Genomic DNA, 27,754 nt, shown 5'->3' with positions numbered 1-27,754 from the left:
ATGCCACACTCAGTCAAATGCTGACTTGATGTTAAGGGCAGTCACCCTCACCTCATCACTGGAATTCAGCTTTTTTGCTCATGTTTGGATCAAGGCTTTATTGAGGTCTGGAACCAAGTGATCCTGGTGATTCCCAATCTAAGCATTGGTGAGCAGGTTATTGGTGAGTAAGTGCTACTTGAAGAACAGAAGTGCCAGACTGGGCTCACTGCAGCCTGGATGTCATTGGCAGTCCATTGTCTTTCAGTATTCATTGTGCTCAACTTTCTTGCTATTATGTAGAGTCAATCTAATTGGGTGAACACTGGCATCTACAATCCTGGACACCTCAGGAGGAGGTGAAAATGGATCGTCTTGACACTTCTAGTTCAAGATAGTCACAGACACTTCAGCCTTGTCTTTTGCACTCACACCCTAAGTTCCACATCATTGGGGATGAGGATATTCATGAAATCTCCTCCCGTTGTTAATTATCTGGCAAGATTCACGACTGGATGCGGCAGGACTGCAGAGCTTTTATGTGATTGATCTGTTGTGGGGTTGTTTCACTCTGCTTGGAGTATGCTACTTTTACTGCCTAGCATGCATGTTATCCTATGTGTAGCTTCATTGGATTGACATCTTACTTTTAGGTATGCCTGGTGCTGCTCCTGGCATGCTCTCCTCATTGAACCAGGATTGACGTTTGGCTTGACAGTATGATAAAAGTGAAGGATATGCCAGGCTATGAGGTTACAGATTATTGTGGAATGCAATTCTGCTGCTGATGGCCCACAGCCCCTCATGAATTGCTAGTTTTGATCTGAGTTACTAGATCTGTTCTGAATCTATTCCATTTAGCATGGATTGAAATAGGTAGATTGGTGAGGACAAGTGGGGTTTTCCCTCATGGTGGTTCTCACCACCTGCTGCAGGCCCAGTCTGACAGATATGTCCTTCATGATCTGGCCTGAATCTGAATTGGTGAGGAACTGAAATGCTTCATGGGCTGGGGGGCTGAATGACATACTCCTGTTCCTATGTTCTGAATTTTATGAGCTTCATTTAGCAGTAAAAGATGCTGTTTGATTTCCTATTAACTGGTTTTGAATTTAAAAAGGAGATAAGAACTTTATCTCAAGCCATGTGCTGCCATTTCCTTAGCCGATTAAGAGGCAGAAAAATTCATGTCGATGCATGACTTATAAATTGTTAGCTATTAGATCTGGTTTCACAATATTAACTGAGTTAACAAGTGTTACATTCTTGGTTATTTTCATACAGCACTTGAGGTCAAAGTCGTAGAATTGGATGAAAGCAGCTGTATTGACTTTCTGCTCCTTTTCATATGATTAATAGTTTACATGGTCTGATAACGTTTATATTTCATTATATAAAAACAAGGGGAATACAAAAATGCTTCTGTTCATCCAATGAGCTGAATTGCAGTAACCAGGGTTTCTGTTCAACCTCTGTAAAGCTGCATTGGTGTATTTGGGTATAAAGTTACACACCAGTTCTTTGAGAGCAAGGGCTAATTACATGAATAGTTTTAGGCACTGAACAGGAAAGTTTGTTCATTGTGTACCATATCAATTTTTGAATTAGCTTTGATCTTTTGAGGGGGTAGCTGGATAATTGTAATTCTAAAGGGAATCTGCTCTCACTATGTCTTTCTGTTCTGTTGATGTGAAATTGAATAAGGGAAGGTTTGATGGTATGGACTTAATGCCACGTACGCATTTTTTTTTAAGCAATAGACAGCAACTCAGTTTCAGTGATGGGTGGGTTAGTAAATCATCACATCTTTATTACTGTGAGCCAGAGGAACTTTTAAGTTTCATGTTGTAACCTACGGCAATCTGCCTTGTTATTTGTTACTGTTTAATTTTTATACATATATTTTATGCCTAATTTATTTAATCAGTGATGTATATGTAGTGAACTATCTCAAATAATTTAGTATAATTAGCATAAGTAACACTGATAATGAAGCAATCGCTTACGATAATCTTGTTTATGGATGATACAAAGTTTTTAGATACAGATATTTTGTGTAACTACTTTATTGAAAAACCATTGATCATGTTGCACATATTTAGAATTCAAAATTATAGATACCACCTTGTTATATACTATCTCGTTGCTGATCTCTGTGAAAGGCTTTCAACTAGAATGGTAAAAGGAATTAAAAATAGGGATCATAGTAATGTAAGTTTAAAAAGAATCTCATGTTAGTGTTTGAAAACAATGCAATGTACAGTTATTTTGTTAAATTAATTTAAATTTTTTAACTTGCAGGTTGATTACACAGATAAAAATGGTCAGTGTGCATTGGTTCATGCTTCTTTACGAGGTCATCGTGAAGTTATTAAATATTTACTGCAAGTGGATTGGGCATTAACCACACAGCACCAGCATTCTTTCAGGAAAAGTCAGGCCCTTCAGCAAGCCCTGATTGCAGCAGCAAGCATGGGACATACTGAAGTAAGTTCCAAGAAAGTGATATATCAACCTGCTTATATTATACATACATAATTCTGGACATTTTCCACCAAAATACTTTGAGGACTATCTGTCATTTACATTTGTACAACATTTGATAGAATAAAGTTATCTTTATGTTTTGGATGGATGTGATCCTTCATTGAACATGCAATTAAGTGGGCCTGTTATGTAGTGAGCTCAAGTTTGTTTCTGAGTAGTTTCTTGATTCTGTATGGCATCTTTCCTCATTTCTTTGTTTGGAATTAATGATTTGCTATGTGGATACTGTATTGTGGCATCCATGATTTACTTTCTGGAATATTCTTTGCAAATGTTTACAAGCAAAATATTTTCTTCTCTCATTTTATTTTGGAACCCAATATTACTGGAATGCTAGTTGAAGAGCTTGTTTGTGTCCATAATCCTTCATCTGTGAATTGCCAGCAGGCAGCTTCTCATATTGGAAGTAGGTGGAAGAGTCACTGTAGGTGGTTTCCCCACATTGCCTAGTGGTGGTTAATGAACAGACCACAGTGGAAAACTGGTATAGAACAGAATTACCCAAAGGCGCAGAATAATGCTTCATTCTTTTAAGTGTATATTGCAGAAGATTTCAACGCTTAAAAATTAAAGCTAAACAATGTTTAATCAGTTTGTTGATAATGTAATCAGAGCGAGATCTTTCTGTGCATTTCAATTCATCCATCCAGAGCAGCCTTATACTTCTCCCCAAATGCTGCATCAAATTTATCTAAAAGATTCCAGGGTTTTGATCACCACCCCTCTGCTCAAAGGCCCATTCCAAGTGTTGATCACTTTGTGAAGAAGAACCTTCTGAAATGATTCCTGTAAGTTGTTGTAAGTTGAAACTGCGGGCAGCCTGCCGATCCTGTAGCAGCCCTTTTTATTTTGATGATTTTATTACAAATAAGTTGTTGCTTTGACATCAAGCTTGCCAGCCATTCATTTAAATTCTTAAATTTTATTGAAAAGCTGTTCTTTCCTAAAAATGGAAGTATATTGGAGAACACTACTTTGCACCTCCTATTTTTGAATTTTGAAGCTTGTTAGGAAAAATTAGTATGTTTTATTCCTGTCTGACATTCATCCTTTTCAATTTTTCTTTGTTTGCATCTATGCTACTTATAGATTGTGAAGAATCTGCAAGAACTCGACAATGAGAATAGAGTAGAGATCAATAGCTTCGACACTCTTTGGGGTGAAACAGGTAATCATTTTTGAGAGTTTTTCTGTTTGCACTATAAATCAAGTTCCTACAGTTTAAAGAAGGATCACATGCACTCTTACTATTTCACCAGATAACAAAATGATTATGATTACATTTTAACTGTTGCAATTGCTCATTAGCAATGAGCACTAATATTGTGAAACTTATATATAATGAGATTGAATGTACTTTACTGTACTTGAATTTAACTTATTACTTTGAATTTTGGTTAAATTTGCTTTTTGTTTTAATTAATAATACTTAGCAATGCCACCGTTTTGTCCAGGAGATGATTTGTTTCATTACTTTTATTAATATGATTTCATTCAGCAGATCCATTTTCAGAATAAAATGGAAACATTCATGGGTTGTACTGAGTTAGCACTTGAAGTGGTGTGCAAAAAAAATTGTTGAGATTTATTTTGAGGAAGCTTATTTTTAATGTAGAGGGTTTATGTCAATGGATGTTCTTGTAAGTACTTCTGTCTTTTATCTGATGATTAGGGAATTAAATTGTATGAAAGAAAACAAAAGTACATTTGTCTTTGATAATAGAATGAAGACTTTCCAGAAAGTCTGTTGTGAAAAATCAGGGTTCTCAAAAAGAATGTCCATGGAGTGAAATCAATTCCCTGAATGAATTTTCACTCAGAGACATTTCTTATTTGGATTACACTTTCAAAATATGAATAGAAAAAGTTTTTAAAAAAGGGAAGGGAAGTAATGAAATATTCAATTGGATGCTATGGAGAAAAGAAGAATATTGACAGAATCAAAACATAAATGATAAAATAAAACGTATAAATTTCCACAAGAAGAAAAATGAGAAATTGTTAAAGATATGGATAGAGAAGTTGAAGCCTAAATTAGAAAAAAAGGAGAAGCAAAAACAATTAAAACTTGAATGCAGGTTCCAGAGTTCGCCTCTTTTTTTTCCTGAGAGCATTCTGCACATTTTAATTCACCCATCCAGAATACCTTACCCTCTGCTGTCATTACCCCCTCCTCCCCAGCAAACTCACTCATTGCCTCATCTAGTTGTTTCTAAATGGTTTCAGGATCTTCATCTTCACTGCTCTCCCCTCAAGGGCATTAAGGTGAGGGTTTCAGAATTTTGGGATACAGGGACCATGTTTGGCACAGCATCAACTGTACAGACAGAAAGGCCTTCATCTAAATAGGAAAGAGACCCAGGCTCTTGCGGAAATAGTAAATAAGGCAGTGGGGAAATGATTCAAACTAGTTGGGGGTAGCAGGAAGGGAAAATACTTTTTGACTTGGCATGTATGTGAGAAAGACCAGCAGGACATGTGGGCAGGGTGGAGCATTTAGCTCAACAAGTGAGTTAAAAGCAAAATGCAGCTTAAAATGTATGATGATGTGGCCCAAGATGATGTGGCTTTACAGAGACCCGGCCACAAGCTGGGCATGATTGGGAACTAAATATTACAGGATGTAGGATCTTCAGAAGAAACAGGGAAATTGGAAACGGAGAAGGTGCCACAATATTGATAAAAGACGCAATTGCAGCAGTAGCAAGGGATTTTAGTGGAGGCGATCAGGCTATGGAAGCAATCTGGGTAGAGTTAAGATATAGCAAAGGATGCAAGACTCTGAGTTGTTTACTGACATAATACTGACATAATGAGGAAGGTGACAAATAATGGGTATATAATGGAAGATTTTAATTTACACACACATTGCAAGAAGCAGTAAAGTCCAAGTAGCAAAGGCAATGAATTTCCAGAATGCCTTCAGTTAAACTATATTTGAGGTACATTACTTTATATTAATGATTCCAAAATATTATTTTCCAAGATAGACATGCTTCTAATCAAATGTTGCAGTTTTATCCTTCCAGCTGCAATGATCAGGTTTATTCAAGCAGGTGCCTTTGTGTTGTGTAGGTTGTCAGTGTGAGCCTTTTCCACAATTTGATGCATAAAATATTAAAATTGACCTCTCACCATAATGCAGTCATATGTCTTGGCTTTTAATGATTGAAGAAAGTCTTTAATAGCAATTTTCAATGAGTATAGCTGGGAGGAAACAAATAAAATAAAAATGTTAAACTTAATTTTTTTCAGGAGTAAAGATAAGCTCAGTTGGATCAATTACGGTCAAAAGTAGGGCAGAGTGAATGTGGGAAATGGGGAGGGGAGAATATGCCAAATAGAATTAATTTTGATAGTATTTTCATATACATCTAAATACAGTACAAGTGTGTGAGCTGTACACTTGTAAACAAACATTAGCCAGTGAGAATTGTTATTTTGCTGCTCATCCTGAAATGTGTGCAAGAGAACTCTGTTGATCATTATGTTCTTAGCCCAATGAGGAAGGAAGCAGTGCTAGATTTAGTTCTGGGGAATGAATTGGGGCAAGTGAACCATGGACCATTGGGAAAGTGGAATTGAAATCAAAGATCAGCCATATTCTTCTTGAATGGTGGAGCAGGCATGAGGGCCATATGGCCTACTTATTTTTTCTTATGTTTCAGTGGAAGGCCATTTGGGAAACAGTGATCACAATATGACCATGCTTAGAGTAGTTGTAGAAGAGGACAAAGAGCAATCAAAGATGAAGATACTTGACTGGAAGAGGGCAAATTTCATTGAGCTGAAAAGAGTTCTGGTCTAGGTGGATTGGAATCAAAGATTGGCGGGTAAAACAGTAAATGAGGAAATTAAAGAGAACACAGTTTGAATATAGACTAAACACCTTCCCATGATGGGAAAAGGAAGGCCATTCCAAGCTAGAGCTTCCTTGATGCGTAAAAGAATTGAACCAGATCAACCATGATCTTATTGAATAGCGGAGCAGGCTCAAAGAGCTGAATGGCCTACTCCTAAGCCTTATGTTCCTGAAACAGGAAAAAGAGGCTTATGATAAATGTCAAGTTCATAAAAAATAAAGTAAAGAATCAAGCCAGATAATAAACTGCAAAGGAGAACAGAAGGAGGAGATTACAGAGAGAAAGCGAGTGTATGAGAATAGACTAGCAAGTATCATAAAAAGGAAATATAAAAGGATACCCTAAGGATGGGTGGGCTGATTTAGGAACCTAAGAGGAAATCTTGTGGAGGCAGACTGCATGGCTGAGATACTAAGTGAGTACATTCCATCTGTCTTCACAAAAGAAGAGGATACTGCTAATATCACAGTAAAGAAGAATGGGTAGAGAAATTGGATAAGGATGAAATATGAAACAAAAAGGTTCTAAAAATATTGCCAGAACTCAAAAGTAGAAAAGACACCTGGTCCAGATGGGGTGCCTAGGTTACTGAGAGCAGGAAGAGTGGAAATAGCAGTACCCTGGCCACAATCTTTCATCCTCCCTGGATATGGGAGTGATGCCAGAGGACTGGAGGGTTGCAAATGTTACACATTTCTTCAAAAAACAGAGAAGGTTAAATGAAAAGACTTAAGAGAACCTGAAATTAGAGAAGAGAAGGTTAAAGGGAAATTCAATGGAGACGTTCAAAATTGTAGCATTTTGTTAGGATAGAAAGAAACTTTCCACTGATAGGAGGGATGATAACCATAGGACACAGATTTAAGATATTGACAAAAGAACACGGGCGGGGTGTGCGGTGGGGGGAAGATGAGAATTTATTTTGCACAGTGAGGTATGACCTGGAATGCAGTGCCTGAAATAGCGATGGATGCAGGTTCAATAATAAGTTCAAAAAGGAATTGGATATATATTTGAAAAGGCAAAAATTCCAGGGCAATGGGGAAAAATTGGGAGTGGAACTAATTGGATCATCTTTCAAGGAGCCAGCACTGGCAAAATGGGCTGAATGTCATTCTCTTGTGTTTTGTGCATTGAGCATTTTGTTTTCCTTTCTTAGCTCTCACAGCAGCAGCAGGCAGGGGTAAACTGGAAGTTTGTGAACTGCTCCTGCAACAAGGAGCTGTGGTATCCCATCCCAATCGAAGGGGTATCGCTCCAGTATTTTGTGCAGCGAGACAAGGTCATTGGCAGGTAGTGTATATGCCATTTTGTTGCAATGATTTTTCTTATGGTTGGAAAAATGATTTTTTTGTTTAAGATACAACATTTTTGTTTTAGTATTAGTAGGTTTAGAATAACGGGTAAAGTCTCCACCGTTTATAAAAGACATTTTTGTGTTACTGCAATTCCCCATATACACATTCAACTATTTATTTCCTGTAAATGCAACACCTTTGATGTTCTGTACAATGAATTAGTTGATGCTAACATGTCAACAGACGTATAAAAAAAAGTTTATTAAGATTTAGCTATTTTGTGTGTAAGTGTAAAATGACTGGTTATTTGTGAATATTTCTTTAGTAGGTGCAGTCAGAAAGCTGAATAATAAAATTAAGAAAAGGTTATCAGTCTTGTACTTTGGATCTTCACAATATACTGTTTACTTTGATTTGGAATGTGCCCTGAATAGTATAAGCTGTAGCCTGATCACACTTACAAGTGATTATGGTACAATTACCTTGTATGCATAACAAAGTGCAAACTACTCAGTGGATAGCTGTTTCTGCCTAAAACATTCAAGATACTAAACATGCTGTAATTTACTATAATAGAAAATGATTAGCATTTGGCTGATTTAAACAATTACACATTGAAATGTGGGTAGTTTAGGTGGTGAGGACTGTAATATCTGCCAATACACTGCTGTTCTCATTCTTTTATTTTGTGGAAATTTAGATTGCTGACCTGTTGTTTCAGCATGGTGCTGATTTGAACGCAACAGATAAGCAGGGACGTACACCACTTATGGTGGCTTCTTGTGAAGGGCATGTGAGCACTGTTGAATTTCTACTTTCAAAAGGTAAACTATTGTCAATCTTCGTTAAATTGTGCATTTATATTTTTCTGCTAAGTTTCAATATTCTACTTGACTTTGATCTTTAGGTGCTTCCATATCTTCAATAGATAAGGAAGGATTGACTCCTTTGAGCTGGTCTTGCTTGAAAGGTCAAAAATCTGTGGTTCAGACTTTGGTGGAGAGGGGTGCAGCTATTGACCACACAGATAAGAATGGTCGCACACCCCTAGATCTAGCAGCTTTTTATGGAGACTCCGACATTGTGAGTATTGTCAAACTTTGCTTATGGTATGTATTGATGTGTTGAGTTTGGTAACAAAGCATTGATCACTGCTGATAAGTGGGTATTCAAATCACTGGATAGTGATCAGGAGCAGAATCCATCTTTGACTTTCTCACTAATGGGAGACAGTAAGATGAATTATTGTTCCCGTATGAGAGACTGAACCTGGGACCTTTCTGGTCTATAAGATTCAGTGGATAAATATGTTTACCCAATCAGTTCTTTCTTTATTTCCAACTCATGAATGAAATGGACAACTTATCTAGAGGTTCAGTGGTTGTAAGCAGTCCATAGCTGAGCCTTAAAGATTGGGAAGATTCAGATTTGATCCCTGATTGATATTGAATTCAACTCCTGCAGTATGGCCTCAGAACCATAGTTTAAGGTGGGGTTTAGTGGGGGATGTGAAGGAAATTGGTTGGAGTTCCCCTTCTTGATTGCTGCCAAGTGACTTGTGTTGCAAGTACAGGTGTATGAACATTGAATGAGGAGGGGATTGGACTCAGTTGTGATACCCTTGTGAACTAGCTTTTTATCTTTCCAGTATGATTTGGTTCACCATATCTAGTCTTTTGTGCTTTCACACATGCACTTCGCCCAACCATTGTTGGAAAAGCCTTCAGTGGCTTTGTTCCTATTCTCTGCAAGTTTGTCCCTAAATTGTTTTGTCTTTTCTCTTTCCTCCTTTTAATAAACTTCTCCTTAATCTCATCATTTTGACCCAACTTTCAATTACTTAAGCCAATTCTATTCACTCCATGTGTTATCAAAAAACTACTGAAGGCACTGGGTACTGCAAAGGTTGTAGATCCTAACAACATCCTGGCAGCAGTACTGTAAACTTGTCCTCTAGAACTATCCATGATCCTAGCCAAGCTGTCTCAGTACAACTACAGCACTGGCACCTACCTGACAATGTAGAAAATTACCCAGGTATGTCCTGTCCCACAAAAAGCAGAACAAATCCAACCTGGCCAATTACCACTCCATCAGTCTACTCTCGATCTTCAGCGAAGTGATGGAAGGTGGTGTTGACAGTGCTGTCAAGCAACACTTGCACAGCAATAACTGTTCACTGACGCCCAGTTTATTGTTCTGCCAGGAGCATGGCTCTTGACCTCATTGCAGCCTTGGTCCAAACATGGATAAAAGAACTGAATTCAAGAGGTGAAGTGAGAGGGACTACTCTTGACATCAAGGCAACATATGACAAAGTGTGACATAAAGGATCCCTAGCAAAATTGAAGTCAATGAGAGGGGGGTGGGGTGGGGAGAACTCTCCATTAGTTGGAGTCAAACCTAGCACAAAGGAAAATGATTGTGGTAGTCAGAGGCTGATCATCTCAGCCGCAGGGCATTTCTTCATAAGTTCCTCAGGGTTGTCCTAGGCCCAAGCATCTTCAGCTGCTTGTAAGATTTTGGTTTTAGGAACCACAGGTATCTAAGATAGGCAATCGAGTATTCGTAAGTAATTTTAAGGTAGTTTATTAAGTTTATGAAGAAATAACAGTTTAGATATAATGCATTAACTAAATAGACAAGTAAAGTATATAACCCATGCAGTGGAGAGGACAAGTGGGCAGTTAGCACAGAGTATGTTGATCTCAATGGCTTGTGATAGTAGCATTCTGCTTCCAGAGGATGAACACTGTCTGAAGTGACTGTCAGGCTCTCTGTCTTTCATTGTTTGCCAAAGGCAGTCGCCTTCTCTTTGTTGTTCTCCTCCTCAAGCTGGCTAGGATGTCTGGGAGCTCTTTGTCTTCTTCCAAGCAAGGGCTGGCCCTTACTCCAATAAGCACCCATTGATATATCCTAATTTTGGGGGCTGGTAGCTATCTAGTGTCAATCACATGTTGAAATCCTTTTGACCAATGGCCACGGGACAGGTACCCAAGATGTCAGAGTGATCCCACCCCCAAGCCTGTCCATTACCCTGGCTTGAGGTTATTTTTTATTAATAAAAACAAAAAAACTGCGGATGCTGGAAATCCAAAACAAAAACAGAATTACCTGGAAAAACTCAGGAGGTCTGGCAGCATCGGCGGAGAAGAAAAGAGTTGACGTTTCAAGTCCTCATGACCCTTCGACAGAACTTGAGTTCGAGTCCAAGAAAGAGTTGAAATATAAGCTGGTTTAAGGTGTGTGTGTGTGGTGGTGGGGGGGGGGGGAGGGGGGGGGGAGAGGTGGTGTGGTTGTAGGGACAAACAAGCAGTGATAGAAGCAGATCATCAAAAGATGTCAACAACAATAGAACAAAAGAACACAGGTGTTAAAATTGGTGATATTATCTAAACTAATGTGCTAATTAAGAATGGATGGTAGGGCACTCAAGGTATAGCTCTAGTGGGGGTGGAGGGAGCATACAAGATTTTAAAATATTTAAAAATAATGGAAATAGGTGGGAAAAGAAAAATCTATATAATTTGTTGGAAAAAAAAAGGAAGGGGGAAACAGAAAGGGGGTGGGGATGGAGGAGGGAGCTCAAGACCTAAAGTTGTTGAATTCAATATTCAGTCCGGAAGGCTGTGAAGTGCCTAGTCGGAAGATGAGGTGTTGTTCCTCCAGTTTGCGTTGGGCTTCACTGGAACAATGCAGCAAGCCAAGGACAGACATGTGGGCAAGAGAGCAGGGTGGAGTGTTAAAATGGCAAGCGACAGGGAGGTTTGGGTCATTCTTGCGGACAGACCGCAGGTGTTCTGCAAAGCGGTCGCCCAGTTTACGTTTGGTCTCTCCACTGTAGAGGAGACCACACTGGGAGCAACGAATGCAGTAGACTAAGTTGGGGGAAATGCAAGTGAAATGCTGCTTCACTTGAAAGGAGTGTTTGGGCCCTTGGACGGTGAGGAGAGAGGAAGTGAAGGGGCAGGTGTTGCATCTTTTGCGTGGGCATGGGGTGGTGCCATAGGAGGGGGTTGAGGAGTAGGGGGTGATGGAAGAGTGGACCAGGGTGTCCCGGAGGGAGCGATCCCTACGGAATGCCGATTGGGGGGTGGGGGTGAAGGGAAGATGTGTTTGGTGGTGGCATCATGCTGGAGTTGGCGGAGGATGATCCTTTGAATGAGGAGGCTGTTGGGGTGATGTGAGGACAAGGGGGACCCTATCATGTTTTTGGGAGGGAGAAGGCGTGAGGGCGGATGCGCGGGAGATGGGCCGGACACGGTTGAGGGCCCTGTCAATGACCGTGGGTGGAAAACCTCGGTTAAGGAAGAAGGAGGACATGTCAGAGGAACTGTTTTTGAAGGTAGCATCATCGGAACAGATGCGACGGAGGCGAAGGAACTGAGAGAATGGGATGGAGTCCTTACAGGAAGCGGGGTGTGAGGAGCTGTAGTCGAGGTAGCTGTGGGAGTCGGTGGGTTTGTAATGGATATTGGTGGACAGTCTATCACCAGAGATTGAGACAGAGAGGTCAAGGAAAGGAAGGGAAGTGTCAGAGATGGACCACATGAAAATGATGGAGGGGTGGAGATTGGAAGCAAAATTAATAAATTTTTTCTAAGTCCCGACGAGAGCATGAAGCAGCACCGAAGTAATCATCGATGTACCGGAGAAAGAGTTGTGGAAGGGGGCCGGAGTAGGACTGGAACAAGGAATGTTCCACATACCCCATAAAGAGACGGGCATAGCTGGGGCCCATGTGGGTACCCATAGCCACACCTTTTATTTGGAGGAAGTGAGAGGAGTTGAAGGAGAAATTGTTCAGCGTGAGAACAAGTTCAGCCAGACGGAGGAGAGTAGTGGTGGATGGGGATTGTTCGGGCCTCTGTTCGAGGAAGAAGCTAAGGGCCCTCAGACCATCCTGGTGGGGGATGGAGGTGTAGAGGGATTGGACGTCCATGGTGAAGAGGAAGCGGTTGGGGCCAGGGAACTGGAAATTGTTGATGTGACGTAAGGTGTCAGGGGAATCACGGATGTAGGTGGGAAGGGACTGTATTTGCTAGGTAAAGGCAGGGCGCCAGGAGGCTTCCTGTTATCGGTTCAGGAATGTTTATAGAGTGCAATGTTTCTGATCTTTATCTCGACCTTGTCTTGGTCCCTGACTCCTCAGAATTGTTTTTTTTCCCCCCCACACCCAGAATTAAATGCTGTGCCAGCTAATTCCATGAGAGTACCTTACAAACCTTAAAAAAAAACTTTCTTAAAGGTCCCTATTTCTTACATGCTTCATCAATAGCTTTCCCTCCATCATAAGGTCAGAAGTAGGCATGTTCGCAGTCGATTGCACAGCATACGGTATTATTTGTGACTCCTCAGATACTGAAGCAGTCTATGTCCATATGCAGCAAAGCTGGACAACATTTGTGCTTGGGCTGATATGTGGCCAGTAATATTCGTGCCACAGAAGTGCTAGGCAATGACCATTTCTAATGAGAGAATATCTAACCGCTTCCCTGCGACATTGAACAGCATTGCCATTGCAGTAACCCCCACCATCAATATCTTTGCAGGGGGCAGGTTACCATTAATCAGAAACGTGACTGGATCAGCCACATAAATACTGTGGCTACAAGAGCATGTCGGAGGCTGGGAATTCTGCAGTGAATAACTCACCACCTGACTCCCCAAAGTCTGTCCAGCATCTTCAAGGCACTTGCTTGAATGAGTGTGACTCCAACAACACTTGAGGAGCTCAACACCATCTAGGACATAGCAGCCTGCTTGATTGGCACCCCATTCACCACCTTAAACATTCACACACTCCACCACTGATGCACAGTGGCTGAAGTGTGTATCATCTACAAGATGAGCTGCAGCAACTCTTCAAGGCTCCTTCAACAGCGTCTTCCAAACCCATGACCTCTACCACCTAGAAGGACAAGGGCAGTAGACGCATGGAACACCACTATCTGCAAGTTCCCCTTCAAGGCATACACAATCCTGACTTGGAAATGTATCACTGTTCCTTCATTGTTGCTGGGTCAGAATCCAGGAACTTGCTTCCAAACATCGCTGTAGGTGTACCTAGTCCAGATTGATTGCAGCAGTTCAGGAAGGCAGCTCACCGCCACCTTCTCGAGGGCAGTTAGGAATGAGCAACAAATACTCGCCTTGCCAGCAACATCCCATGAAAGAATAAAACAAAATTATTTTCCCTCCATAGCTTGGCATCTGCTTCTTTAGCTATCGCCAATTCTTTTCTCCTTCCTCTGTAAAGCACCGTGGGACTTAATTTTACATTACAGATGCTATATAAATGCAAGCAGGTGGTGGATGAATAGTATGTCAAGGCTCACACATGAATAATACCTTTATCGGCCAACCAATTCTTATGAAACCCCAGCAAGAAACCTTCAGGAAAGGAAGTGGAGGGAAAATATGTTGCTGTTTTTTTTTCAAACAAGGGGTGGTTGAAGTAAAGTGAAATTGAAGTATTATTAATTACATTCATTATTTGAGAGAAAATCAAAATCGCTTCTAGGAATGTTAATATAAGGAGCAATAAGATTAGATTAAGATGTTTCTTGGGCGCTGAATATAATTGAATGTTAGCTCCGCATTAATGCAGGTTTCAGTCACCTCTAAACAAAGAGAAAGATTGATGAATATTTAAGCTGTTTCAGGCATTTCACTTTAAAACAATGATCCTGTAAAACCAGAGATGATTTGTCAAAACAATGAGGAAATCTTGTGTCATTACATATGATAAACGTGTTTAATAAATTTCATATTTACTGTTCAGGTTCAGTATCTGGTGGAAAGAGGTGCAATGATTGAGCATGTTGACCACAGTGGAATGCGTCCATTAGACAGAGCAATTGGATGTTGCAACACTTCAGTGGTAGTGATGCTGCTCAAGAAAGGTGCAAAACTAGGTATGGCTTTATGACTGACAGGAAACCAGATTACAAATTAATTGTAGCATTTTTCATAAGCTATGTTGCCATTTTTGTCCATAATTTTGACTGGCAGAAAATGGGAGCAGATTTGTCCTAGACATAGTGTTGTAAAGTATGCAGCTAAATTTTCTGTAAACATCTTTCATTGTTACTATCAATTGAAAATATGAAATTTCCCTGTTTCAAAGAAAATCTGGGAAATTTGACGCTTGGTTTTATTTTGTTATTTGTCTGGTCCCATTCACGGAAGTCCTATTAAGGTCCATGTGAAAATCTTGATTCATTGTTAGTCAAACATGTAATAATTTATTTTTGAGAAATGTCAGATGTATTTGCATCTTTAGACATCATTTGTTTATAATACAAATATTTGTGCAGATCATTTTACTTGCATTTACATTTTACTACAATAATGTATTGATAGTCAGTTATTCAAGCTAAATTAAGACTATTTTAAATACACAGCACATGTGTTAATTGGCTAATTAACATTCTTTACTGAACACTATTGAACATTGTGTTGCTTCATTTAATTGTCAGAAATAATTTGTCTCCTGGACAGCACCAAATAGCAGAGATTTTAATTCACAGTAGAGAAGAATTACTAATTGCTATCCTTTTGTGTGGATTGATTATCAAATGTGCATTGGATATACAATGTATGCAAGAAGAAAACAAGTAATTTGATGTCCCTTAATTATTATTTAATGGACTCTGACACCTTGCCTAACAGTTTTTATTAGATAAGAGTATCAAGGGATATTGGAGGTAAGGTGGATAAATAGAGTTGAGGTATAAATCAGCCATGGCATAATTGAATGGTGGAGCAGGCTTGAGTGGCTGAATGGCTTATTGATGTTCCTATGGCATCATTAAGAGATATAATTAGTTTGAATTATTAAGATTATTACACCAAACCGTTTCAACTGATGCAACCATTCCATAAGTACAAGTTGCTTCTATCATTTATGTTCTGGATTCATGTATGAAAGGTTCTCAGTTTTGGTATTTTATAGGCATATTTACAGGCACAAATGACAAAGATCCTCAGTAAACTAACAATGAGGCTCTTCATACAATGGATCATGTTTAGAATATTGCATTCCTGAGTTTTGCTAATTTGAAAATAGACCAATTAGATTTATTTGTTTTTACAATTTTGTAACATTGGTTCCACATTTGATTTCTTTAAAAAGGACAGGACAGGACCTCAGAATCCTCTGATCGCCTTATATTTTGCCCTGATCCAATTACAAAATGGCTGATTCGCAAAGTAACATAGCATTTGGTGCCAACTAACACTGACACAAGATAAATGACTAATCGGTTGGGCTTCCAGTTGATCACATGATAGATACAGTTGATATTTCCCATCTTGGCATACCATAAGGTAAAATTAACTCTTCAATCTCCCTCCATGTGCACTTCATTTGCAGCTAACAATATGCTGCCATGCATCTGCCAATGGCTCAGTACTGATCAGGTTCCAATTCCAGACCAGAGTTAGACTTTGTAAGACTGCAAATGGCTAGATCAGCAGGACCTGATTTTAATCAGCATTTTCCTGACTTGACTTCTGAAAATAAAAGAATACTTTGGACCTTTTTTGCTGTAAACCTATTTAGCCTTAGCCTTGAAACAGTTTACTTAGCCATCAAAGATTTCTGAACAGGGACTGTCAGTACCTTACCTTTTTAACTTGGTGTTAAGAGACACCATTATTTCACCTACATCAGGTGAGACCCTGGAAAAGGAATCACACTCCACTTCACTTCAGTTCAAAGAGTTTGAGGCTTCACATCTGATTTGCACTCCCAAGTTTAGTATCAGTGGGAAGCAGTCTCAGCTTTGCATAAGCTTTTAACATGTGATTGAATGTACCATTACATACCAAGGCCTAATTTAATTTCAAGAGCAAAATACTACAGATACTGATGTTGGAAATCTTAAAGAGAAATAGATATTGACGGAAATACTCAACAGGTCTGGCAGCATCTGTGAAAAGAGAAACAGAGTTAACATTTCAGTTGGTGGTTGTTAATTCTGTCTCTCCTAATTTAATTTGTTTTGACATACAATTTTGCTCATGAGAATTTTGATTTGAGTTTGTGATTTCACATGAAGAACTGTATTTTCATTGACAAGTGTGGTAATTTCTGACTTGTAAGTTGTTTGTCAAATGTATCCACTGTGAATGTACACATGCCACATGTCCTGTTTACACCACAGCTTTGATCAGACATAGCAAGCCAAGATTTTCCACACTGCATTATTAGTTTAATTGTAAATGGATGGAGACATTAAAATATTACAGGTTGAAAAATGTAGGCTGCTACTGAAATGATAGTTTTACATTTTCTTTAATTGTGGAGATTTTGTTGGAGATTATCTTGTAAATAAAATTACAGTAATTTGTTCTAGAGACCAAAGTCCAACTTGTAGCCAATAGTTTGTGATGTGCTTCTTTTGTTCTTGATAAATTCTGATTTTAATTCATTCTTTTTACTGTAATATAGCTACTCACCAAGGTGGCTTGTTTTTGCAAGTAGGTTGTAAACGTTTTCATTGCTTTCCACACCCTCGGTGCTGCTTCCTCCTTAGCCGTTAGTGTCCTCATTTTTCTCTGAAGGAGTATGTCCTCAAACACCTCATATAGGCAACAATATGACAGTATATATTCTGGAAGAATTTTCTTAAAGGTGCGTTGACTTGCTATTACCAATAATGTTGCCCAGTGCCATGGCAATTATTTTTAATAAAATATATCCAAAATAGTACCTGTACTGTGGCAGTATAGGCTTTAAATGTTTATTTTGGATTTTTCATATCCAGTATTTCTAAAGAAATCTATTAACATTGACTCACTCATAAATTAATGCCTTTTCAGAAAAAAGGAATTCACTAATACTTGCACCAGTGCTTCTAAATGTGGCATAAACTTCATTTTTTTTATACCAAAAGTTAAGCTATTCCTACTATGTGTTGTTTACAGATGACTGATTAATTTCTAAGAAAGGAGTACCTTGTAATTGGAAATGGCTTCTGTTACCACAATGAAAGTATCTGCCAAGTTAATCGGATTGCCAGTATAATTTTCAGTAGGACACCTTGCTTTAAGTATAAACTTAAAAAGGAGCCATCACAGTTACAAAAACTTATTTATTTTACATGGAAGTAGAGGTCAACAGTATTGACTTTTTAAGTCTTACAATAACGTTTTAACCCTTTCATTCCTTTCCTTAAATGATTCCATTAATACGTTACAAAGGCTACAGAAGTTCTAATGACTGTTCAGGTATTGGCTTTTTTTTAAGACAGCATTTGCTAGGACAACTTTACAAATTTTTTTGTGTAAGGATATAACCTTGTCCTTTTCTAAAATTAACTCATATTGTTACTTGTGTAGGTAATGCAGCTTGGGCAATGGCCACATCCAAACCAGACATCCTGATCATTTTATTGCAGAAACTAATGGAAGAGGGAAATCTACTTTATAAGGTACAGTCCAATCATCTTTTGAACTATTATACATGACTTCGGACAATGCACACATCTTCATACTGTAAATACATTTCTGAAGGTGTTGTTCCTTTATGATGTATCGTGTGTGATAATACTCTAATCCATTCTTACCCAGGAGCTCTCAATTATGGGGTATTTTACTGTATCTTGTTCAGTCTTCCCTCTTTCCTTCAACAGAGGCCTATAAAATCCAATCTTGCATCACCAAATCACTGCTTTCTGATTCACATTGTCTTCCTTCCCACTATTGTTCACCTTGGTGTTTTGGACTAATGCCTTCAATTAAGTTTCTCAATATTAAAAAAAAAAGCAATGAATAGAAACTAAAGCAGTCTTTTAAAATTGCAATTCCCACATTTGTGTGTTTTTATTTTTATTAAAGAACATAGCAGAAATTTAGAAAAAGCCCCTTCATGTAACTTGTAATAGAATGGAAGTGTTTCTAATCTTGGCACCCTCCACATAATACTGGAATGGAAGTAAGTCTTGGTACTGTCTGAGGTTCATTCGATTATAATAAAGTTGAAACATTTTACTTGCTATGTTCATTGTGGATTAATTAAATACTATTTCAAGCATGGCCACATGTTATCACAGTCTTTGACACTTGTCATTGCCATGCAATACTTCAGCATAACAAGCTTGTCCCAGATTTTTCACTGGAATCAAATGCTTCATCAACTAAATGCAAATCGAAAATCAGTCTTAGTACATGATTGGAATTAACCTTTTCTGTGTTGTCTGACGCCACAAACTTAGGTTATTATCACCTAATCCCACATTTTCTTTTAACACTATGACCAAGACGAGCACAGCATTGACATCAACTGACTCCAACTCAGAACACTAGTGTGGCAATGATCTGGCTTGATGGTATTAACTCTGAAAAGAACCCACTGTATGCTGGCATTTACTACTTCTAGCTTGTATTGAACAATATAATCCAATTTACAATTTGTCTGCATTTCCCAGTAAGATCCATTGGGAGGGGAGGGGTTGGTGGTGAGGGGCACCTTCCCACTACCAGTACCAAAGATTCATCTAATCAGAAGAGGGAACAAAGATATCTTCTAACACTGGCTAATGTCAAGGCTTGTTATTGTTCAAAGCATAGAGTGATTTTTTTAGTTGGAAAATTTCTAGCCAGGCTGGCCTACTCAACTGTTGATGTAATTAGTGAGACCATAACCCAGCTCATGAATGGATCTATTCAGAAGTAGTTCAGAACACTTCCAGTACTTGCTGACAAACACCAAATCTCTTTTTTTCTGGCCTGGGTCTTGAACAAGTCTGGGTGGAGGCTACAAAGGCCATACTTACAAAGAAAATAAAAATGTCAATCTATATTTTACCCCTTTCTCAGTTCACACAGTTCGTAAATCAAAGCAGAAGGGTGAAAGTGCTTGCTTTCTCCATATTGATCTAAGTGACTATGGTTCTGGGTTCTTACATTTTTTTCTGCTTGCTTCAAGATATTGATTCTTTGGTGTATTCTGAGAGTTCTAGCTGCCCTGACAGTACTATGCCCTTGGCTGTTATTCATGTACGATCCTCCACAATTAGAATGAACAAGCTGTTCTACAATGCAAAACACTACAGCAAAACCCAATCTTGACATTTCAAAGATTCTGGGTTGCAGTCTGTGGGAACGCTGGATGAATTTTTACCTTTCCAAACATAGGTGGCTAGGCCAATTGTGGCAGCTGGGCAGTGCCAGAGTGCTATTGCCTATCTTAGTGCAGATCAGGGTTTCCACCTGTAAACTTCCTATTCTGTGTGGTCATTTTGGATAAGCTCATTGAGCCAGAACACAGACCAAACCACAGTGAAACAAAAAAGGAATTTAGTTATAGAGATAAATAAATCCTTAGAGGTGGGTGAGCATAAATAGGATTTTGAGTTTATGTTGGGAGGGATGAAGTAGAAAAGCAAAGAGGCCACAATGCACAAAATAATGGTTAGGTTGCATCAAGAATGCAATGGCCTAGAGCTGTGCTCATATTAAGATGATCCATTTTCCAAAGTAGGTGCTCTGTTAGAATGTAGGAAATCTTCTACCGATAAGAGGGCATACAAAATCAGATATAGGAGGTTGTTTTGTGGTGTTCCAATCATGATTTAACCAGTACTTGAAAACTCTAAAACATGTCAATTTGTTGCTGAAACCCAACTCCATAAAATTCCATCACCTGTTCCTTGATAGTTTCCATCCTTGTTTCATGATCGTGAGAAGGGTCTGTATATGTATCCTCTCAACTCCCCTGGTACAACCTTCAGTTTGCTTGTTCACAAATATACAGGACACTAGAATTCTCTGGCATCCCTAAGAAGGAGTTCAATTATCCTAATACAGTTTGGGATAGTAATACTATAAAGGGCAGAGAGGGGGAAGAGTTTCTAGAGAATTTTCTACAACAGTATGTTTCCAGTCCAACAAGGAAGGAGTTATCGCTGGATCTGGTTTTTGGGAATGAGGTGGGACAAATGGATCAAGTGTCAGGAGGAGAACATTTAGGGAACACTGATCATAGCTAATCTAAACCTTGTGATATGATGGAAAACGGCAAAGAGCAATCCAAAGTAAAAATAAATTAATTGGGGGAGGGTGCAATTTCAGTGAGGTGCAAATGGATCTGGTCCAGTTAATTTGGAATCAAAGATTGGCAGGCAAAACCACAATTTAACAATTTAAAGAGGAGATAGTTCGGGTGCAGTCAAAGGTCATTGCCGCAAGAGGGAAAGGCAGGGCAAACAAAGCCAGAGTTCCCTGAATGAAGTATGTTAGATGTCAAGTTGATAATACAAGTGAGAATCAGGCTGAGTATAGAAAGTTGAGAGGGGAAGTGAAAAAATAAATGATCAGCAAAGAGAGAGTATAAGAAGAAACTGACAGCTTAACATAAAAGGAATTTACTCTTAAATCCCTGCTGGCTTCCTTAATTAATCCACATTTGTCCAACTGGCTGTCAATTTTGTCCTGATTATCATTTTAAAAGATTTCCTACCACTGAGGTTAAACTGACAAGCCTGAGTTGCTGAGTTTATCCTTAAACCCTTTCTTAAACAAGGGTGAAACATTTGCAGTTACCACCCTTACTTCCCTTAGTGTCTCTGGAGGCATCTCATCCAGTCCTGTGATAAGAGTGTTCAAACATCATTCATAAGCATATAAATATTAAAAGGTGGTGTGGGGTTGATTAGGCACAAAAAGGGGATTTATCTATGGAGGCGGAGGGCATGGTTGAGATATTAAATAGTTACATTGGCAACATCTTCCTTGATAAAGATAGATGCAAACACTAGTGAATGAAACAGGAAGTAGTTGAGACACTGGATAGGCTAAAAATTGATAAAGAGGAGATATTAGGAAGGATGGCTGTACTTTAAAGTTGGTAAGTCACACTTTTTTTACAGAGTGGTTAGGATCTGAAATGCACTGCCTGAGAGTGTGATGGCGGTTGATTCAATTGTAGCTTTCAAAAAGCAATTGGACAATTATCTAAAAGGAAAAAAATTGCAGGCCTACAGGGAAAAGATGGGGTAGAGGGACTGAGTAGCTCATGTGGTGATCCAACACATGATCACGACAGGCCAAATGGCTTAGTGTTATAACCATCCTACGATTAAGGCCAATTTCTGAAGGAAGAAAATGCAGATTCAGCAGCAGGTATCCAGTTTCTCTGTGGTATGCATATATTTGTCATAGTAATGTAACAGCTGCAAATATTAGATAAAATATACATTTATTTAACAGTAAGCTATAGCGCCTGATGGTGAGAGATGGTGTGAGCTAAAGCAGCCAGCCGGTCTTCACCACGAACTAGCAGCAGTAAGGGTCAGGTCACCTAGCTATATGAACAATTGGATGAAAATTTAAAAGATTGGGAGAGCTGTTAGGAACAAGACAGGAGCAGGAGAAATACAATGGAATCAGTTGGCTTTTACAGGAAACTTGCAGGGGCAAGAGCATTTAATATGTATTCACCTAAGAAGCTTTCTGTATAAGTAGATTTATCTTAAGTGTCTCATGCACCCAAACCCATTTCTGTTGTGGAGTATCATGAGCATAGGCTCTTTTATTGTGCTCCTTTAAGTTTCTTAGCTCTTACAATCTCAAGTTCTTGGTGAACTGCAATGTTTATAATGCTGGCTCTCAAGGAAAGCAAGATTCAACTTATTGTGGAACAACACTATCTGGTCTAGCATTTCAACTAAACCATCCTTAGGCCTTAATCAGATTCTTACAATCTAATCTTCAGCTTTTTTAAATGGGGAGGTATTGGCATAGTGGTATTGTCACTCTAATAGTGCTATTGCTCTGGGAACCTGGATTCAAATCCTGCCATGGCAGATGGTGGAATTTGCATTCAATAAAAATCTGGAATTAAAAGTCTAATGATGACCATGAAATTGTTGATTGTTGTAAAGACCCATCTGGTTCACTAATGTCCTTTAGGGAAGGAAATCTGCCATCCTAACCTGGTCTGGCCTACATGTGACTCCAGACCCACAGCAATGTTTGACTCTTAAATGCCCTCTGAAATAGCCTAGCAAGCTGAGGGGGAGGGGCTTTGTGACAAGTCACAAAAAAGGAATGAAACCGGATGGACCACCTGGCATCGACCTAGGTACTGGAAAGGACAACACCAAACTCAGTCTTGTCAATGCTGCAAAGTCCACCTTGCTAACAAAAATTGGGAGAGCTGTCTCATAGACTAGTCAAGCAACAGCCTGACATAGTCATCCTCATGGAATCATACCTTACGGATAATGTCCCAGACACTACCATCACCATCCCTGGGTATGTCCTGTCCCACTGGCAGGACAGTGGTATACAATTGGAGGGAGTTGCCCCGGGAGTCTTAACATTAACTCCTGATACCATGAAGCCCCATGGCATCAGGTCAAACATGGGCAAGGAAACCTCCTGCTGATTACCATGTACAGCTCCTCCCCCTTAGCTGATGAATCCGTGCTCCTCCATGTTGAACACCACTTGGATGAAGCATTGAGGGTGGCAAGGACCCAGAATGTACTCTGGGTGGGGGACTTCAATTCCCATCACCAAGAGTGGCTCCAATGCTGGCTGAGTCCTAAAGGATGTAGCTGCTAGACTGGGTCTACGGCAGGTGATGAGGGAACCAATGAGGGAAAAACATACTTGACCTCATCCTCACCAACCTGCCTGCCGCCGATGCATCTATCCATTACAGCATTGGGAGGAGTGACCACCGCACAGTCATTGTAGAGACGAAGTCCCGTCTTCACGTTGAGGATACCCTCCATCGAATTGTGTGGCATTACCACTGTGCTAAATAGAATAGATTTCGAACAGATCTAGCAACTCAAGACTGGGCGTCCATGAGGTGCTATTGGGCCATCAGCAGACCCAGAATGGTACTCGAGCACGATCTATAACTCATGGCGGATACCCCATTCTACAATTACCATCAAGCCAGGGGATCAACCCTGGTTCAATGGAAAGGGCAGGAGGCAATACCTAAAAATGAGGTGTCAACCTGGTGAAGCTATAACAGGACCACTTGCGCACCAAACAGCATAAGCAGCAAGTGATAGAGCTAAGCGATCCCACAACCAACGGGTCAGATCTAAGCTCTGCAATCCTGCCACATTGAGTCGTGAATGGTGGTAGATAATTAACTCACTGTAAGAGGAGGCTGCAAAAATGTTCCCATCCTCGATGATGGGGGAGCCCAGCACATTAGTGAAAAAGATAAGGCTGAAGTATTTGTTGCACTCTCCAGTTTGAAGTGCCAAGTGGATGATCCAACTCGGCCTCCTCCAGAGGTGCCTGTCTTCAGCCAATTCAATTCACTCCACGTGATATCAAGAAACGGCTGGAGGCACTGGATAGTGCAAAGGCTATGGACCTTGACAATATTCCGGCAATAGTACTAAAGACTCATGCTCCAGAACTTGCTGCGCCTCTAGCCAAGCTGTTCCAATACAACTGCAACACTGGCATCTACCTGGCTATTTGGAAAATTGCCCAGGTGTGTCCTGTATACACAATGCAGGACAAATCCGACTCAGCTAATTACTGCCCCATCAATATACTCTCGATCATCAGTAAGGTAATGGAAAGGGTCATCAACAGTGCTATCAAGTGGATTTACTTAGCAATAACCTGCTCACTGGCGCCTAGTTTGGGTTCTGCCAGGGCCACTGAGCTCCTGACCTCGTTATAGCCTTGGTTCAAACATGGGCGAAAGAGCTGAACTCCAGAGGTGAGAGTGACTGCCCTTGACATCAAGGCAGCATTTGACTGAGTGTGGCATCAAGGAGCCTTAGCAAAACTGGAGTCAATGGGAATCAGGGGGAAAACTCTCTGCTGGTTGTATTCATACCTAGCACAAAGGAGGGTGATTGTAGTATTGGAGATCAGTCATCTAAGCCAGGATATCACTACAGGAGTTCCTCAGGGTAGTGTCCTCGGCCCAACCATCTTCAGCTGCTTCATGAATGACCTTCGTTCCATCGTAAGGTCAGAGGTGGAGATGTTTGCTGATGATTGCACAATGTTCAGCACCATTCACGACTCAGGTACTGAAGCAGTCTATGTCCAAATGCAGCAAGTCCCGGACAATATCCAGGCTTGGGCTGACAAGTGGCAAGTAACATTTTTGCCACACAAGTGCCAGGATTTAACCATCGTCCCTTTAGGTTCAATGGCATTACCATCATTGAAGCCCCCATTAACAACATGGTGTGATTACCATTGACCAGAAACTGAATGGGACTAACGATATGAATGCTGTGGTTATAAGAGCAGGTCAGATTAGAAATCCTACGATGAGTAACTCACCACCTGACTCCCTGATGCCTGACCATCAGCTACAAATCAGGAATGTGATGGAATACTCCCCACTTGCCTTGATGAATGCAGCTCCTACAACTCGAAGAAGCTGGACACCATCCAGGACAAAGCAGCCCACTTGATTGGCATCATATCCACAAACCTTCACTCCCTCCACCACCGACATAGAGTAGCAGCAGTGTGTACCATGTACAAGATGCACTGCAGGAATTCACCCAAGGCTCCTTAGACAGCACCTTCGAAACCCAGGACCGTTGCCATCTAGAAGGACAAGGGCAGCAGATAGATGGGAGCACCACCACCTGGATGTTCCCCTCCAAGCCCCTCACCCTCCTGACTTGGAAACATATCGCTGTTCCTTCACTGTTGCTGGGTCAAAATCCTGGAACTCCCTTCCTAACAGTACCATGGGTGTACCTTCACCATATGGATTGCAGCAATTCAAGAAGGTCACTTACCACCACCATCTTAAGGGCAACTAGGGATGGGCAATAAATGCTGGCCCAGCCAGCGAAGTCCACATCCTGTGAATGAATAATTTTTAAAAAATGGTTCTCTCTGCATTTATCCATATCATACTCATTTGCAACTATGCTGAAGAAAGATCATACAGACTCAAAACATTAATTCTGTTTCTCTCTCCACGGATGCTGCTGGACCTGCTGACTTTTGCCAGCATTTTCTGTTTCAGATTTCCAGCATCTGCAGTATTTTGCTTTTATCATTTGGAACTATGCTGTTGATTTCACCATTTGGGTACCTGAAGGACTTCATTCTTTTAAATAGGGTACACCAAATCACTGTCATTGGTTTTCCTGTTCAAAAGTCCCAAAGTAATTTCAAACAAAGATTAGCAAATGGCTAATATAATGCAATATTTGTTGCTATCTTCTCACCAGTAGGAAACTTTGAAGCTTAGATAAATGGCTAGAGGTGGAGCTCCGCATTCGGTTCAGAGATATTTGTAAGAACAGAAAGGTAGTAATATTGAATGATTTTGACTATTCTAAAATAGATTAGCATATGAATAATGCAGATGTTCAAAATACAGAATGCTTTATCGAATGTATCGAGGTCTGCTTCCTATGTTAGTACGTTCTAGACCAAGGAAAGATATATTTCTTGATTTAGTTCTGGGAAATGAGGTGGAGGAAGTAACTGTTTGAGAGAAGAACAATTGGGAATTAGTGACTAAAACATAGTTGGATTCAGTTTGTGAAAGTCAACGGTGAAGGTGTTGAATTGGAAAAATAAGCAAAAGTTCAGCAAGGTGAAAGGGAACCTGACCAAATTAACTGGACAAAGTAGCAAACAGGTTGACAGAGCAGCAGTGGGAAATCTTCAGATATGAGATGCAGCAAGTATGAAATGAACCGATTCCTTTTCTACAGTTATCTCCTAACAATTATTTCATAAATTCTTTGACACTTCATTTCATTTTTCACAGTTAAGACGACTCCATTATCCCCAAGTGATTCTATTAAAACTAATCATTTTATTTTTGATATTCAATGACATCCTCAGTCACCTTGTGGGCATTTTTGAAATAAGTATCATTAAAAGCATCTGTAAAACTACGACAGAATTCCTGATTAGGCGCAGGAACTGTGATGATTCACATTTTGGTTTTTTGATTCTGGAATCTGTTTCTAAGGACCCTACTCTTCCTAATACCATGACATTGTCAATTTTCATCAAGGTGTGAAGGAATCCAGAACTTGAAGGGTAACTAATTTTAGGGGTTTTATTTCTTTGACCCAACAATATCCTTCATATTTTGCAACCTCAATTTATCAATATCTCAGGCCATTGCAGACATTAGATACATTGGGTTTTATCCTGTTTTTTCCCTGAGATCCTTTGGGTAAAAAATAAACTGATGTCTTAAGAGTATGAATAATCTTAGACACATGACTGATAAAAGATGGCTGTTAATATGTTGAAAGTGAATTGATATTTATAATACTAAAGCCATGATATGTTTTCACTCTCAACTCCTGCAGAAAGGAAAGATGAAAGAAGCAGCCCAGAGATATCAGTACGCATTAAGAAAATTTCCACGAGAAGGCTTTGGGGATGAAATGAAATCTTTTAGAGATCTGAGAGTTTCTCTATATTTAAACCTATCCCGATGTCGGAGGAAAACTAATGTAAGCTATTCTATTTGGTTTAGTTAGACTTCTGGTTATTTATTTAAAGCCTGACTTATTGAAAATTCTTTGTTTAAAAGGCAGCTGGCCATATTTATCTCTATTAATGTTTTTTTTTGAGTTGTTCTGGTGAAGATGCAACTAGAGCGCTAAAGGTTTTACTTATTACTTTGGCAATGCCACAGGTCATTAAGTAATACCAATCAGACAGTTTTACTTTGGTGTCAACTTGGCACATTTATTACTATTTTGATCTCTGGGTCAGAAGACGGTTTTTTTCCATACTAGTACTTGGAGGCCTAATCTAGCCATGGCAGATTAGGCAGGGCTAAGAGATTGCTGAATTCCCAGTGGTACGGTTCTTCATAAGAGATGTTCAGATTTGTTCAGGTGAATGTTGAGAACTGTGGGATGCATCAACTATTAACATCAAAAAGAATTGCAGTGTCTAGCTTATATGCATTACTTGGCAAAAGGAAAAAAGTGGAGCAAATTTTACAAGGTAATCAATGAATGGTAGAACTGTTTAGTACTGATTATTGGCATCTCCAATATTCACAGTATGTTTCAATATATATATATGTATGTGTGTGTGTATATATATATATATATATAT

The 27,754-nt window shown here is 39.6% G+C and overlaps 1 protein-coding gene across 6 annotated transcripts in view; it reads left to right on the top strand.

Moving 5' to 3' along the window:
* Positions 1-27,754, top strand: part of tanc1a (tetratricopeptide repeat, ankyrin repeat and coiled-coil containing 1a) — a 240,089-nt gene that overhangs the window by 203,139 nt on the left and 9,196 nt on the right. For all 6 annotated transcript variants that reach the window (XM_041201802.1, XM_041201800.1, XM_041201801.1 and 3 more), the window contains 8 exons: positions 2,281-2,466; positions 3,616-3,694; positions 7,549-7,682; positions 8,388-8,511; positions 8,595-8,770; positions 14,472-14,604; positions 18,035-18,126; positions 26,992-27,138. In XM_041201802.1, coding sequence (XP_041057736.1) covers positions 2,281-2,466; positions 3,616-3,694; positions 7,549-7,682; positions 8,388-8,511; positions 8,595-8,770; positions 14,472-14,604; positions 18,035-18,126; positions 26,992-27,138 — 1,071 coding nt within the window. The remainder of the gene's footprint in view (positions 1-2,280; positions 2,467-3,615; positions 3,695-7,548; positions 7,683-8,387; positions 8,512-8,594; positions 8,771-14,471; positions 14,605-18,034; positions 18,127-26,991; positions 27,139-27,754) is intronic.

The sequence above is a fragment of the Carcharodon carcharias genome, chromosome 12 (genome assembly GCF_017639515.1).
Source record: "Carcharodon carcharias isolate sCarCar2 chromosome 12, sCarCar2.pri, whole genome shotgun sequence".
Classification (NCBI taxonomy): Eukaryota; Metazoa; Chordata; class Chondrichthyes; order Lamniformes; family Lamnidae; genus Carcharodon; species Carcharodon carcharias.
Note: the sequence above shows the minus strand (reverse complement) of the source record. Positions and strands in the feature narration are given on the sequence as shown.